The sequence below is a fragment of the Lathamus discolor genome, chromosome 5 (assembly GCF_037157495.1).
Source record: "Lathamus discolor isolate bLatDis1 chromosome 5, bLatDis1.hap1, whole genome shotgun sequence".
NCBI classification, from domain to species: domain Eukaryota; kingdom Metazoa; phylum Chordata; class Aves; order Psittaciformes; family Psittacidae; genus Lathamus; species Lathamus discolor.
Genome location: NC_088888.1, coordinates 4,041,870 through 4,058,211, shown reverse-complemented (window position 1 = coordinate 4,058,211; position 16,342 = coordinate 4,041,870). Strand labels below are relative to the sequence as shown.

General features: G+C 41.2%; 1 protein-coding gene across 1 annotated transcript in view; it reads right to left on the bottom strand.

Moving 5' to 3' along the window:
- Nucleotides 1-14,848, bottom strand: part of PPP1CB (protein phosphatase 1 catalytic subunit beta) — a 30,007-nt gene extending 15,159 nt beyond the window's left edge. Inside the window, exons 1-2 of the mRNA XM_065679461.1 lie at nt 14,701-14,848; nt 1,892-2,023 (exon numbers count right to left, since the gene is read on the bottom strand). Coding sequence (XP_065535533.1) covers nt 1,892-2,023; nt 14,701-14,752 — 184 coding nt within the window. The 5' untranslated portion in view covers nt 14,753-14,848. The remainder of the gene's footprint in view (nt 1-1,891; nt 2,024-14,700) is intronic.
- Between the last annotated feature and the right edge of the window lie 1,494 nt (nt 14,849-16,342).

Sequence of the window (16,342 nt, the reverse complement as noted above, 5' to 3'; positions counted from 1 at the left end):
AAATGGACATTTTCTTTCATCTTACAGTGAAACACAGCCATTCAAGATGTAACAGCTTATTTTGAACTGACTCAATTACAAGACAAGACAAACCTATAATGATTTCTCAGGCATTGCCTGAACACACTAAAATAGTACTTCAAAGCAGTGCACCTGCATATTTTGCTTCTGGTGAAAGCAATTGCCTTTCTTTTATCTAAACACATCGTTGACAATTGTTCTAATATTAAACTTAGATGCACCTGACACTTCCTGGTGGTATCACTGTGTTCAGAATCCAACTTAAGCGTAACAAATGCCTTATTTAATGTACATTTGCTACGCTATTATTGTACACCTAACAGTCCTTTCTACCGTCTCAATTTAAACGATAAATTATACTTTGACTTATGTGCAATCTAAATATCTGATTATTTTTTTCTTTATCTAGGAATACGGTGAGACTACTGTAGTCTTTTCAGTGTAGAACAAAACACAATTTGGGAAAGCTATATTTTACCTTTAGCTTTGTGAAATTAGGCAAGCTGGTCTGGTTTTTCCTCCCCACCCTACCAAGCAATTAGTCATTTAAAAATGACTGCCATTATAGAATCATAGAATAGTTACGGTTGGAAAGGACCTCAAGATCATCTAGTTCCAACCCCCCTGCCATGGGCAGGGACACCTCACACTAAACCATCCCACACAAGGCTTCATCCAACCTGGCCTTGAACACTGCCAGGGATGGAGCACTCGCAACCTCCCTGGGCAACCCATTCCAGTGCCTCACCACCCTAACAGGAAAGAATTTCCTCCTTAGATCCAATCTAAACTTCCCCTGTTTAAGTTTTAACCCATTACCCCTTGTCCTGTCACTACAGTCCCTGATGAAGAGTCCCTCCCCAGCATCCCTATAGGCCCCCTTCAGATACTGGAAGGCTGCTATTAGTGGGGGGTTTTGTGTTTTGTTTGTTTGGGTTTTGTGTTTTGTTTTTTTTTGTTTGTTTTTTAATTGGTAATATCCTCTCTTAATGTAAGAAACATTGCTACATTAGGTCTGCCAGGAGGAAGCCTGGGAAGAAGCTAATCCATCTTTCAGCACGTTAATAATAATAAATGCAAAGACTGCTTTAATACTACGACACTTTAAAAAGCCTAATTCAAGAAATTTTATGCTTTCAAAGACTGTCTGCTGTTAATAAGGATGATTACCAGCCAGTATTTACAATGCTTTTGTAACACTTTTAAGTTTGTGTATCTATTAACAGCAGTGTACTTTTGAAGAAGTCTAGCATCTTAGAAATGTTTAGAGGTAAAGAACACATGTTTTATCAATATTTCACAGTAAGAATGGTATTTGTTAAAACCTGCACTAAAGGTAATTTACTACATGGTAACTAAAACTAATAGGCTGCATCCAGTTTTATTTTTTCAATTGAAAGACTACCAATGCTTCAACACTGTATTTTAAGCATTTAATTTTAAAACATGTAAAGATCTTTGTTTTACTTATACTTTGAAAAGAGCAACTGCAACACTAAACATTTGGGGTTTTATTTTAAGCAGCTAATTGCTTTTTGAAATAGTGATTGAAGGAGTAGCAGCTCTGTGCAAGCACACCCTAGGGAAGTGTACAAGGGAGAGGCTGCAGAATCTGCAGTAGATAAGGGCACAAGCAGCTTCTACCGCTGATGGGACTTGCTCCTAAATAGTATCAGTAACATACCAACTGTTAGCTGCCTTTTCTCGACTTAATCCAATCTAAATTCAAAATTACACTTAAGATTGTGAAGCCCTCACTCTAATCTGTATCACCCAGGTCAAGGTCACTTGCCTTTCTCAGTATCCTTCCAACCCACTTAGCATACAACTAGATTAAAACACCTACATAAACCACTCAAAGTTTACATACCACATATTTTCAGAGGTGCCTCTAGTTCCAGGAGAATAGGCTGGCTAAGAAATATTTCCCGTGACTTTATGCACAAACCCCGAACTTCTGCTTCGGTCATCTGAACAATCTTCCCAGGGCGACATCCTCGTACTGAAATGAGAAGTATAACAATTGAAGATAATTATCACACAGCAATAGGTAAGTGCAGATGAGCTGTATTTAAAATCTGTACTTATCAAAAAGCCAGCAGCCCACTCCAGCATATCTACCAATTGTGTTGGAATTACGTATTCCAATGAATTTTAAAATTAATCTCTGTGCTACTGTAACCTGCGCTGTAAGGTCAGTATGCATTCCTGTTAAATCAGGTTCTCAGAATAGAGTTATTTAAGCCTCGCTTTTGTCCATATTTGGATAAAAGCAACTTCAAAATGTGTTTAAATTAACAATCCCATTATGCCAGAATATTCATAATAGGAAAAAAAAAATCCTAAGACTCAAAACCTGAAAGCACTTTTACATTAGCCCAAAATGAACTACTTCAGGACTGCTGAGTTCAACAGGGCTAGCTAAATACAAAGAAAAACCACTGGCATGTATACACTTCAGGCAGCTGCAACTACCGTATTTGAAACATACCACTAAAACCCATGAAAGTCTGACGAAACCTTCATTCATATGTAATGGCTCTTGAGCTACTGGAACCTTTATGTCCAAAGACATTCTAATTAGAATTAAATTGAATTGCTATACCAATAAGTCAGGTACTCAGACCTGTATTTATCACTAAGTTTTCAAAAACATTCACGTCATTGCACTCCAATAAACATCTTCTGGCAAGTTTATATGCAGCTGCTTCTTTCAACAAATACCTATATGATTCCTCTGTCAGAGGCTTTAATGTGTCTTTAATGAGGCAGCAAAAGAGAACAAATTTGTCTGCACTTTGGCTGATCCAGGTCAGTCTCACATCTCAGCATAAACCAAACTACAGAGCTCAAATAAGCCAGAATGTATCAGTGTCTACAACAGGTGAACATCCTGTTCTGCCATCTGCTTTAGACAGAAGCATTAAATCACAGCAGTACCTACAAGAGAAGCTGGTACAGAACTTTAGAAGTTCAAATCCAAATGCTTTCAACAAACGCAAACATAGTAACATATTACTACTAAAAAATTCTATCTGCAGCAGCATGAAGTCTAGTAAGATAGATCTGTGAACAGAATACCAAAAACTAGTTCTTCACACATAAGTAAGTTCCTGGTTTCTCCTCTCCAAAACAAAAAAGTAAGCTTGCAACTTTTTTTTTCCAATTAATATAACCCCCTTTTTATTTTCATGTAGCTTCCAGAAAACACACTTTAGAGAGGAGATCAGTATAATTAACTGCATTATGTAACAGAAAAAAAAAGGATATGAGGGGAAACATTTTGTCCTAGGTCACCCTGTACTACAGTCCTAAGTGTCAAACTCAAAAAGCTCTGCTCTGGTTATCACTGCATACTTCTCCCTGTGTAACTGCACATCTGATCATTCCAACACTGTGCTATGCATTTTCATTTATTTTTAATAAACACCAGACATACTTGTTAAACTGAGGTTGGGAAGCAGCCACAGGAACATGCGAAGAGGCTGAAATGAAGAACGGTTTTCACAATCACGGAAGAGATGTGAAACCAGATCCTGGGACAGCCAGTCTGAGTGCCAAAATTGCAGGAGGGATAGTCTGCTGTGAGCATATTCTGGAAATACTTTGCTCATTAAGAATCCCACAAGAATAAGGCTGTGGCACAGGACTTCTATAAGTGAAACTCTGAATCAGTACCAGGTGATATTTACCATATGGTAAGTCACATTCCTTTTGCTAATTAAGATTTCAGCTACACTTGAGAAAGCAAACAGCTGAACAGCTTCTTAGTTACACTTTTGTTGGTGTTTTTCATGCATTAAAATTCTGGCTTACTTGTTAGAAGAACACAAAGGCAGAGAGACATCATCAAAGTGAATAGAAAACAATAGATGCCTACAGGCTTTCATCACATCTCAAACATCTACCAAGATTATAGATACATCTTCAGCCCCGTGGCTATTATTAGTTAGAAAAAGTAGTTTCTCAGGCCTGCAGTTTTGCACAGGACTGACTATCCAATTTGTGAGGTACCAAAATGCTCCAATCACCACCTTTTAAAACATTTGCATTCCTGGAGCTTATAATGATCCCTTTCAGAGACCAGAAACTCATTTTGATAGGCACAATAAACTGTTGCTATGCACAATAGAACTCCTACCTGAAAGAGCAGAGTCTAAATACCAGTGGCTATAATTCTGAAACAATTGTTAATTAAAACATCAAGGTCAAACTGAAGCAGCATGCAGCACAGCTATCTTTTCAGTCCCATTTTTCCACTACAAACCGATTTCTTTTAGCCCGTTTTGATATGCAATGAAATCTTCCTCTGTAATTAACTACCATCATGTTTCACAGCACCAGAATGAAGCCATTTCACATAGATGAAAACCAAGTGACGCAACTGCACACCTTTTACATCCACTCATCCACTGCAGTTTCAGAGCTCAAACCCACAAGAGCCCTCCATACACAATATTAGTGCTACTGTAAGTAGCACCAGACCAAGCACAGAGCCTAAAATTGAGACAACAGTTCAAGGAGAGCACTGATAACACTTAAAATAACTTCGATTTAATCACTATTTCTTAGAACACAAGCCTTTAGCTCCCTCTGAAACTCACATGGAGGTTTAAACTTGGAAAACTTGCTTTATAGGATTGAGGCTGGATTTTTGCATTAGAAGGCACAGTGAACATGCAGCTCCTGACTTCAAAATTAACTGCCATAGTCAGTATATCCATCATCTTGATGTTAGTTCTCTTCTTTCTGCAGTACAGCCTTAAATGCTGCAAGCTCTTAAAAGACAAACCAACAAACAGGACAGTAACTTGTTACCACACTCTGCTTTCTCCAGATAAGAGAAGTTTCTACAATTGTGGCAAGTGTGTCACACTCTGAAGAGAACAGACACCTAATGACTGCAGTTACTTCCAGCCCTTGAGAAGTAGGATACAAATGTGGGCCACTGCAACTTTGCAAAGGCAACTTCCATTTGAACAGTCAGCAGCTCCACATAGCAAACACATGACCTCAGTTACATGTGAAATAGTACAAAGCCTGGGGTTTCACGAGGAGTAATCATCAATGATATGAAAAAAGGTTTTTTCCCCACAATCCCTGATCATCAATAAGGGCAATACATGTTGGAAAAATGAGAAGCTACCACGACCCTGGAAGCCTCAGAACTGTACTGGATTTAAAAGGCACTGAAAGGTTCCCCAGTAGTCACATGGAACAGCTGTGCCACAGCTGCGGCACAAGTACACAAGCAAGACTAAGCACATCTTTCACCAGCTTACACTTACACCACCACAAGAATTTTGCTCCAGTTGCCTTGGCTCAGCTGAGCCCTGTATGGATTGTACACAAGAGCATCTCTCATCACATTTAGTTTTTCAAATGCCAAGAACAGATTTAAGAGGAAGTTATGAGAATGGGATCAAGAGCATATGTGATCTTTCTCAGACTCACGTATGTAATTCCTATAGCTAATAATTCTTAAAACATGCAAGTCATAGCTGCATGCATTGTAACATCTGTAACTCGCTGCAAGCCTTTAACAGCACTGGGAAAAAACATCATTTTCAATTGTTCTCATTTACCCGAAGCAGAAACAGCATCTCAACAATAAATGTAAATTAATTCTCTTTAAGATGCTCTAAACAAGCTTTGATTTACATAAAGGTCTTCAGTTGGGACAGCAATTCCTGTTGTAATACACAATCATACATGCATAGTTCTATGCCGTAAGAAGCCTTTGCTGCAAGGAGCTTAAAGCAGAGTGACGTAGCAGGGAATAAAGAGAATTAAAAGCAACTTTATGCATTGTACTATCAGGCTATTATTTTAGCTCAACAGTAATAGCAATCTAAACGCTGCTCTAATCGATATTAAAATGGCGTCTGCATTTACACAACCTTTGATAAACAACATTATCAAGTCTATTAACAGCAATTAGTAATCCCAAACATGAGTTGCACAGCAACAGCAAAGAAAAGAAATTCAGCAAAAATAACTGTATTTTTTCAATCCTTCCAAATTCATGCCAGAGAGTAGCAGATTACGTAAAACTGTACCAGAGAGAAAGAAAATAAGTAACATTAAGTGAAGTGGGTCGAGAACTGGCTGTTGGAAGTTCTGCAAGCATCACTTTTTGCCATATCCTCTCATGAACTGGAGAAAATACATTTAACCTTTTCTGTCACGCTTGTTTCTGCTGTGCCTCTCACTCCAAGCAACCAAGCTCCTTATTCGTGGCATCACTAATAGAAGTTTCTTCAATTACTGAGTCAGTTATGGTATGCACAGCTGTCCTAAGCATTTATCCTGTGTTCTCCAATACCATGCTTGTGCTGATTACTGGACAAAAGACTCACGGTTTTAGCATAACATTAAAACCCAGACAGACTTCTAAGACTCAAAAAAATGAGATCAGTATTATTGCGAAGAAGCAACCTCCTTTTCCTACACTCTGCTGTTTTGCAGGCATATGCATTTACGTGGCCACACAGTAAACTGCATCCATGAACTGATCTTCTCTTTTTAGTACAAGGACATAGCAAAACAGAAATGTAACCTAGATAGTCCCCCAAGCTGGAGAATACATCCACTGTGAACTTGGGCTAGGACGAGTGAAGGAATAAGCAGCTGGTTCTGCTTCTTTTCACTGTAGTTCCAGCCAAGCTCACTTCTGAAATGATGGCTTTAGACATCTATTTTGCCAGAGTATATCTAAAAAAAACCCCAAACTACAACACAAGACTGCAAGCATGCAATTTTACAAATTGCATATACGCAAATCCCACAAGCTTACACTCCCCCTAACATTCTGTGGAATGTTTAATGATTGGTGATTAACAACTATGACATTTAACTATTTATTTCTTGCACTTCAAAGTACTTTGGAGCACTTGATGGATCCTGAACCATTTCTCAATAGTAGGAGCAGAACAGATTTGGAAGCCAAAGGGGGCATTACCTATGACTTGGAAACAAACAAACAGTCCTTACACTGTTTTTGGAAACAGCATTCTGAAGCTATCTGCTCTCAGCATTTTTAAAATCCAAGTAACATATTTTCATGGCTTTAAGTCAGGAATCCTACATCGGATTTTCGAAGCGCCTCTCAATTTGGAAAGCAAAACTTTGAGTATAAGTATTTTGTGCACTCAAAACACTTTGTAATTTAAATTGTTCAGCTGTCATCCAGAAGCAGCTCTCCCTATCTTGCAGCAAAACACCGAGTTAAGCCAGCAACACAATTTTTCAAAGTTTCAGAACTGGTGTAACAGAACTGATCTTAGAATGACTCTCATTCATGTGTTATTCTGGCAGACAATAATAATATAAATGAAGCCCTGCCACAGCTTTGCTCAATTCCACAAAAGCCTATTGCTGAATATGCAGCTCCTCTACATGGTGCACACAGCAAAGCCCTGCACCTTTCCTATGGTACTTTACTCAAAATCTCCACTAAAAATAGATGAATCAGCCTTCTAGGGAGGTTTTTGATGAAGAACTGTGCTTATGTATCATAGTAATATTAAAATCTTAATAAATTTGCCTTCACTGGATGTCCTTGATATTAGGTATTCTGCTGAAAAACGCAACAATTGCTTGTGAATTCATTTTAGCAGTACATAAACACAAATTCACTGCAGAGTAAGAGACCACCCAAGCCTTTAATTTCTAACCAGGAATAGTACTGAACAGTGAAGCGATGCTCTTCTACCCAAATCTGAATCTACATTCTTAGAATTAGCACTCATGGAGACAGAGCCTCACTAGAAACTAGTATGTGAAGTTGCCTCAGGGGATACCCAAACAAACCCATCAAAACACCTACATGTCCCTACACCACCTTCACCCACTGTATTTGCTTTCTGTGGACCTGCTTCCTTACACCAGTGTTCCATAAACCAACTAATGGGTCTCAGTCATTCTATATCATGCACAGTTCCAAGAACTGCTGAATTCAAGGCTGAAGGACAAGATCATGAGTTACTACTTTCTGTAAGCAAATGGTGTAACCATAATGCTTTTTATCGGTCTGTATTTACTATTTGTTTAATTACACTTGGGCCTAAAACTCACACAACTAGCCATGTACAAGGTAGAAGCCTCTCACTATGAAGTATTACATGAAGCAGTAGCAATTCCTGTTCTAGTCCACTTGGAAGGCTAAGCTAGCATAAAAGTTTCATGGAACAAAGAATTTCAGCTTATTTCTCAAAGTTTGACCTCCTTTTCCTCTAAAGCAGTGCTAATGAAATCCCTAAAATTCAAGGAAGACAGATGCAAATTACAAAGTTACTCAACTCCTGAGAAGTGCCAAGGAGGTAAGTTACTTCAATTGTAATAAAAAAACCCGTGGTGTTTAACATGACTTTTGCACCTCTTTAATGTCTCAGGTATTTAAGCAATATGGTTATTCACGATATACAGACAAAAGCTTTTTATCAAGCTTGGTGTTAAAACAAAAAAAAAACCAAAACCCAAAAACCAAACTGCAGAAAATGGTGCTGTGAAACTAAGAGGTACTAAGACAAATCAAAAAACCGTAAGAGAAGGCAGTAAATGTGCTCCTTTCCATGTTTAAATCATGAACCAGACACATTAGATGCACTTTAGGTTGCAGTTAAGTGTAGATCTGCTATACACCAGGCCCTGCTTCCTTCACCGCGTACAGCATCTGACCTTACTGAGCAGTACTAGCCAAACACAGCAGGACTGACTCTGCAGTTCTAAACCATATATGGTGGTGGGGATTTTCTTCCTTTTCCAAGAAGTGACATAGCTACATTTGGTGGCCTCTAATGAACATTTAATTGCAACTATCAAATATTAAAAATAACCTTTTCTACATTAAATAAAAAGGCCAGTTTTTTCCTCCCTTTACGCTACAGTTTAGCTGTACCCTGAGCAAAACACTGAATGACTCAAGCAACAAGGGTGCTGTGTAATACCTAAATGAAACAGTTACTGAATCATGTAGCCTTCAAGTGTGAGAAGAGTCAGACAGAATAAAGAAACACCAGCACACACCACCTAACACTGGGCTCTTGGCCTCCACAGCCATTTTTCAAGCCAACTATTCATCATGCACTTATAAACCTAAAGATGAACTGGCTGATATCTGCACTGCTGTACAAACCCCAAAACAAATATCGTTCTTCTATCCCTTGTCCCTGCTTAATACAATACCTGCCCTCCTAGAAACAGATGAAAAATGCCTATTGTCTTTCTGTCTCTAAAGACTATTTCAAAAATGCATTATTTGCAAGAAACTCCTAAATAAGTTCTCCCTATTTTTCTAATAGAAAATTACACAGTGATTTCACACCAAAACAGGTAATAACCCTTGTTCATTCAAGGTTCACCTCCATGGTTTCCTTATGTTGTTTTGCAACAGATCATTAAGGTTTATTTTCCTTTTCTACAACTGCTTCTCTTCAGTATCAGTTATGAAGCCTGTGGAACTGCAAGTACTACTACTATATCATAACACACCAACAGGCTGGCTGGATATTTTAATTAAGATACTAACAAAACAAGAAATCCATTACTGGCCATAATAAATCAGGCCAGTAGCTCTACAGCATTTAAAATTAGTGAGAAAAATCTCAATTGTTTCATAAGCATTTAAAATCCAAAATCCACTTGAAAAAATGAATAATATTCAAATTTCTATCTTTATCACAACCTGAAAGACCGCTGAAATCAGAAGAAAGTTAAGGTCACAGCTTTCTTAGAAGACATCGAATGACATAAGAACACCACACAACCAGCTTTTAAGACAATTGAAAAAAAATCACACCAAGCTGAACACTGAAGCAACAACCATCCTCCATGTCTACTGAAAGTCTGACAACTCATACTGGATAAACACTTCACAGTTTTCTTAGTGGATCAGTACTGTCAGAACTGGTAGACCTCCCAGCATCACCAAAAATAATACTGTTTTAGAGCAGATCCATGTTCAGTTAGCTAGATTTAGGCAAGCAAGGTTTCTTGCCTAAGCAAGGTAAGGGGTTTTTGTACAGCTATAGTCTTCACAGAAACAAAGCTTGTATTTAAGGCTGCCGTATGTCTGGGTTTCTCCAAGAACATCCTCTCTTTCATACTGTAAACTCCTCAGTGCTTAATAAGACAGACACTTACATATTTGAAGGTGCAGAAAGTCTAGTCCAGCTGATCTGCCTTACATCCAGAAATTTTAAGAGACACAAACAGCAAAGAAACACAAAGCCCAACACTCAGACAAAAATATGTCAGTCTTAACTTAGCATCATCCACAGCACTCTTTACAAGTAAGGTCACACCTATACCAGCAACCTTGCTTTGATACAGAGGGAGTTTTTCCACACATCACCAAAGTTTAAGTTGGCTTACAGCCTGGCTTAAATGTAAAACTCATGCATCCATTTAGCTCACCATTTCTGCAAATTTAAGGGCACTTCCCACCAGAGGGATCATGATGAACCTACATGGGGCAAAACACAACATAACAGAAGCAGCGATTTCAGCTTCAGAGACTAAAAACTGTGTTGAAAGAAGAAAAACTTCTCTGCTCATCCTGAAGAGAAGGCTCCCAGGAGACATTATTGAGACCTATGAATACTTAAAGGGGGCTTACAAGAAAGATTGGGACAGACTGTTTAGTAGGACCTGCTGCAATAGGACAAGGGGTAATGGTATTAACCTAGAAGAGGGGAGATTTAGACTAGATGTAAGGAAGAAATTTTTCACTATGAGAGTGGTGAAACACTGGAACAGGTTGCCCAGAGAGGTGACGGATGCCCCATCCTTAGAAACATTCAAAGTCAGGCTGGATGGGTCTCTGAGCAACCTGATCTAGTTGAAGGTGTCCCTGTTCATTGCTGGGAGGTGGGGTTGGAACAGATGACCATATGTCACATCTGCTACACTCATGAGTTTCACATATGTGTAATATTCCTATGCTGTCCACAGCTAGAATGGACTGGGAAAAAAAAAATAATAAAAAAAATCTATCCACCAGATGGCATAGCCAGGAAGGTAGGAAACAAAAAACCAACCAAACCAAACAAAAAAAAAAACACAACACCCCCCCCCAAAACCCAACAAAAAAAAAAACAAACCACCAAAAAACCAAACCCCTCCCCCCACCCCACCAAAAAAAAAAAAAAAACCACAAAAAAAGTCTGCACACTGAAGCAAAAATGAGGCTATCATTTGCGTAACATAGCATAACTAACTGATCCATGAGTCCAGTTCTGCACGCCAGTACAAGAAGGAAACAGTCTGACAACTGATTTGGCTTATTCGCTGTCATGGTCACATATCAGTCCAAAATGTTGTAGCAAAGCTATGGAATTTTGTGTTTACATGACCTACAAATCTCTGCAGATTCACTTATGAGTGATTTATTGACAGAAATCTTATATTAAAGCTTGAAGTATCTCCAAGATCAGTCAGGCTACATCTAAGAGCACTAGCATCTCCCTCACTCTTCTAGTAAGGAAAAAAGAACTGAAAGTCTGGAGGTAGAAGAAATAAAAGAAAGCATTGCTAAGTTTAGACACTATACATACAGTATACACTTTAAGCTTTACTTCCCTCCAAAGAGAACTTACAGAGCATCACTAGCTAGTTACCAAGTACTATTTTTATTGCAAGACAAAACCAATTCAAAACATTGCTCTTATCATTCCTAAATTCACCACCTATCCAATTAATAAAGAGGATAAGAAATTAGTATATGCAAAATAACATGGATATTAAAAGTTAATGTCCTGGAAGACCATCCCCATACATTACACTATAGTTCAGTTGAGTCTTCCCAGTTTAACTTAAGAGTTAATCACTGGCTTCCAGCACTCAAAAGATCACTGAAGTTCAGGGTAGGACTACAAGTACCTGTGTTGAAGGCTGGGAAAAACTTCCTAATGAATTCCCCCAAGCAGCCTAGATATGGGCCATCTCATAATGCTACTGCAGAAGAAAAAAAGAAAAAGCCCCAAACAAAAAACAAAACCACGACATACAGAGGGTAAGATGATCTGAGGTAATTTCAATCAAAAGGTGAGTTAATGTGTCATATAACCCAACACCGCCCCCCCCCAAACATACTCTTAAGCAACAAAGGTAAAAACAGTTAGACTAACCTAATTAAGTATGAGCAAGAACTCAAGACAGCTAATATCACAGCCTAGAAACAGGTGTCACTAGCCAGCAGTCCAGCAACAGCATGTTTCCTGTTGCTGTGGCTTTTAATATATATTTGCTACCCTTTCAAATGGCAGCAGTCACTGAGACACAATTGTAAACTGCTATTCAAACTTAAAGCCATCCATTTCACTTAAAGTAACCAAAAGGCCTAGACAGGTACTGCATAACGTTTCATAAAGGTGTCTTTTTATTATTTCAATGTGCGTTTTAACAGCTCAAAAGCCATGTTCCCATATCCTTTATGTCAAAGTGTGGAATATGGACCCAAAAAACAAGCTCTAAACTAATTACTTCAGAGATGAGAGCCAACAGCAATTTTTCTGCACAAGCAGCATGGGGAGGCATTCATACTCACTTTACCAGAACAGGTCAGCTAAGCAACAGCATGAGCTCCAGAATGTGAGCTGCCAATTGTACAAAAAAACCCTTCATTGTGAAACACTGCTATTTGAACCACAGCTTAAAATACTGTAAGCTAGCAGAACAAATGAAAGATGTTAAATGGAAGCAAAAATAATTCACATACAAAGCATTCTTTTAATAGCTGGTTTTTGTTGGTTTGGGTTTTTTTTCCCCCACAAATAAAACCTGTAAGAATCTATTCCCTTTCAGATACAAGATGTTGTACACTCCTACTACTGTTAGTAGCTGACAAGCAGAGAAAGATACTCAATTTCCCCTAAGAAACTTCCTAATCTCTGCTCAGAGGAAGAAACAGACTTGGAAACAAGAGATGAAAAATTATAAGCAAAGCTGGGCTCAGAAGTTGCAAGTAGATATTTCTAAAGCTTAAAAGTACTATGGAATTCAAAGCGCAGATCAGATTGCTCAGGCGCAAGGCACTTAAACATAGCCCCAAAAGCTAGACAGTTGCAACACAAGTGTTTATGGAGTATATAAAAGGTATGGAACACACATTTTAAAAGCCTTACTTAAAAAAAAAAATAAATTATATAAGCAGAGTAATATGTAAGATAATAGGTAGCACAATAATCCAACAAGTTGCATATCAAAACAGTGCAGAACCCGTCTTCTTGAAGCAATCTGTATTTAAGTAACTACACCAATGAGCAAAAAGTATCTTGCAAATGGTTTTTAAAGTGTGTCTCAAAAACCCATCAACTACACACATACATGATATCCCTCAAAAAAACAGCATTATTAAGTCAATGTTTACTAGGTTATTATTTGGTTGGTCTTAAAAACCTACCTACTAATCTGGGTTTCAACATCCAGAAAAGGGGAGGTTTATCTGTATCAGTGATCAAAGATAAACTACAGCTGATGATACCTGCAGGTTTCTTCATACCATACTAAACTGCATACCTTAAATCATAAATACGAGCACAAGTGCCCAAAGCTTTTATGTGCTCTAAAACATTGACTTTATTGTTCATAATTAAGTTTCTAAAAAGTACAGATAGCAACAACTAAAAAAAAAATCCTCAAAGCCCTAAAAACTCTGCTTTGTAGTAACTCAGCTGAACAAAACTTTCAGACTTACAAAACTTGTTTCACATCCAAAACTGTACATATTCCATAAATTCCTTTCTCTAAGCCTTCTGCAAAGTGATCCAACTATTCAAGGAATACAGCAACTGAGTAACTGAACAGTGCATACCCACGCATACACTCTCATATCCAACGTGCCAGGTATTTGCTGAATGTGAACTAAAGATAATGGGAAAAGGAGCCTAAAAAGACTATGCATTCAAGACATTACTTAAAAAGAAAATGCTATCAGTAGCTCCCCAGCTTCTGCGAAAGCAAGGAGTAAGTTTTCTCCTTAAAGGCAAGGCTCACTAATACACACAAAATCCTTCATAGCTTTTATCTGCCATCCATTAAAACCACTTTTGGAGACTGCCCCGTAGGCAGACGGAGGAATGTCAGGGCACTAAATCCCTCTGCTTCCAGTGACGCTCACGTACATACAACTCCATACATAACGCAGCTCCAGACAACAATTTTAAACACGGACGACTGCGACTAACCCAACCGGAGGAAGGCATAATGCCTCCCATAGCTCAGCTAGCGAGCTTTCTTCAGTTCGCCCCTCAGCCAGGCAGCTGCAGCAGGGTGGAAAGGGAAGAAGGAAACTCAGGCGCTTTATCGTTAAAATAGGAAGGTAACCACTACACCTAGACGGGGAGGAGGGACCCCCGCACACACCAGCGCCGACAGGACGCTCGAATGCGCCCCTCCTTCCTCCGAGGGGCTCCGCAGGGCCAGGCCGGGGCAACGCCGAGCCGCGCACCCCCGCTCCCGCCTGCCACCCCGGACCCGGCGGCGCGGAGGACACGGTGCCGCTGCTCCCCCAGCAGCAGCAGCAGCAGCAGCGCGGGTCGCGCCCGCCCCACCCGCGTCCTCCCACCCCGCCGGCAGCTCCGTCTCCCGCGGGGGAGCCCGGCAGAAGGCAGCGGTGCGCTCTCACTCTCCGCGCGGCGCGGGGCTGCAGACAGACGGGGCCGCCGGCGCCTCACTCACCTTCCAGCAGCCGGGTGATGAGGCTGTCCACGTTCAGCTCCCCATCCGCCATTTTGTGGCCACCAGACTCGGTCCCGGGCGGGGAGAGGGCGGGGTGGAGGGCGCTTTACGGAGGAGGAGCAGGGAGAGGTGGCCGCGGCTGCAGTGACTCCCCCCACCCCCTCCGACAGTCCCCTGCGGCTGCCCGCCCGCCCGCCCGCCTTCTCCCGCGCTGGCAGCCGAAAGCGCCGCACCCGCTCCCTTACAGCTAAATGGGGGGAAGCGGCCACCCCTCCTCCCCGCCTCGGAGGCCGCCACAGCGCATGCGCCCCCCTCACCCCGGCCGCCGCTCTGCCGCCCCGCGCGCTGAGCACGGCGCAGGCGTCGGAGGTGCTGGCGGGCTCTGGGGGCGCATGCGTAGAGCGCCACCCTCCCTCCCGCGCTCCTGCCCCGCGGGTCTGAGGCGCGCTGGGTAGCGGGTGCTGCTGGGCGCCTTCAGGAGCAGAGCAGAGCTTCAGGGCCGGAGCGTCCTGCCCTGTACTTGCTATGAATCCGAGCCAGGGCCAGACCCCCAGCTCCCGCAGAGCGCAGGGTCGTGAAGCCTTTCCAGTCAACGACGGCTGCAGCGCCCGGTCGTGAGGGCTGGGTACCGCTGCGGGCTGTCCTGTAGCTCGGAGAGCGGCTCCGAAGACATCATCGTGTCCGTGGGCAGTCTCTGCCTTTCTCGTGGTGCGCCACGTTCTTCTGCAAGTGGCAGCATTACCTTAGGAAGAGGTTACTTTGGCAGCCATCAATTAGGGACAAAAGGCACGGAAATAAGTCGCAGTAGGCTGCGTGTAACCTGTGTGTCACCCGTTCTGCTGCCGAAACCGCTTGTGAAAGCTCAGTTTATTGAAAATACTTGTCAGAACTGGAATGGCAAGTTGTGCTTTTCATAGCCGTCCAACGCAGCTGTCAGAAGAAGCTCCCAACCCGTGGGGTTTATGTTTCAGTGCAGCCGGACGTGCTGAGAGTACTTTTTTGGTGATTTCTGAAACTTCTTTTAAGATGAGCTCTCTAAAGACGTGTTAGTTCGCATACTTTCGTCAGCGGCTGCTTGCCTCAGACGGACAGAGAACTTCCAAAATGGAGGTGGTGAAAATGTTTGTGAACTGGGACAGCAGACAAAACACATGTAGACAAAACAGCAAAGTGCAGACGTTCCAGAAAGAACAAAAACAAGGCAGCAGCTTATTTATATGCCTAGAGATGTCGATGTAGAAACTTGCCTCTGTGAGCTGGAACTCTTGAGGTTTTCCATCGGTCTGTACAAGCCAGCAAAATCCCATTTCCTTAAATAATTTCAAACCCTTCTTTTTTTATTTTAACCTCTTGAGCAGAAAATGAGAGGGAAAAAAAAAGCCAAAAAAAAAAAACAAAAAAAAAAAAACACACAAAGGCAATCAAGGACATGGGTTGGTGGGAGGGGGAGAAGGGCTGATACGAGGGGTGAAGGAAGATTGTGAAGAGGAGATGGGGGTGGCCATGATCATGAGGGGAGAGCAGGGGCAGGCGTGAGGGGGGATTCTGAAGGGAGAGGAGCGGCAGCCGGGAAAGATCATGAAGAGAGAGAGCAGGGGCCGCCATGAGGAAAGATCATGAGGGGGGAGAAGGGGCAGCCATC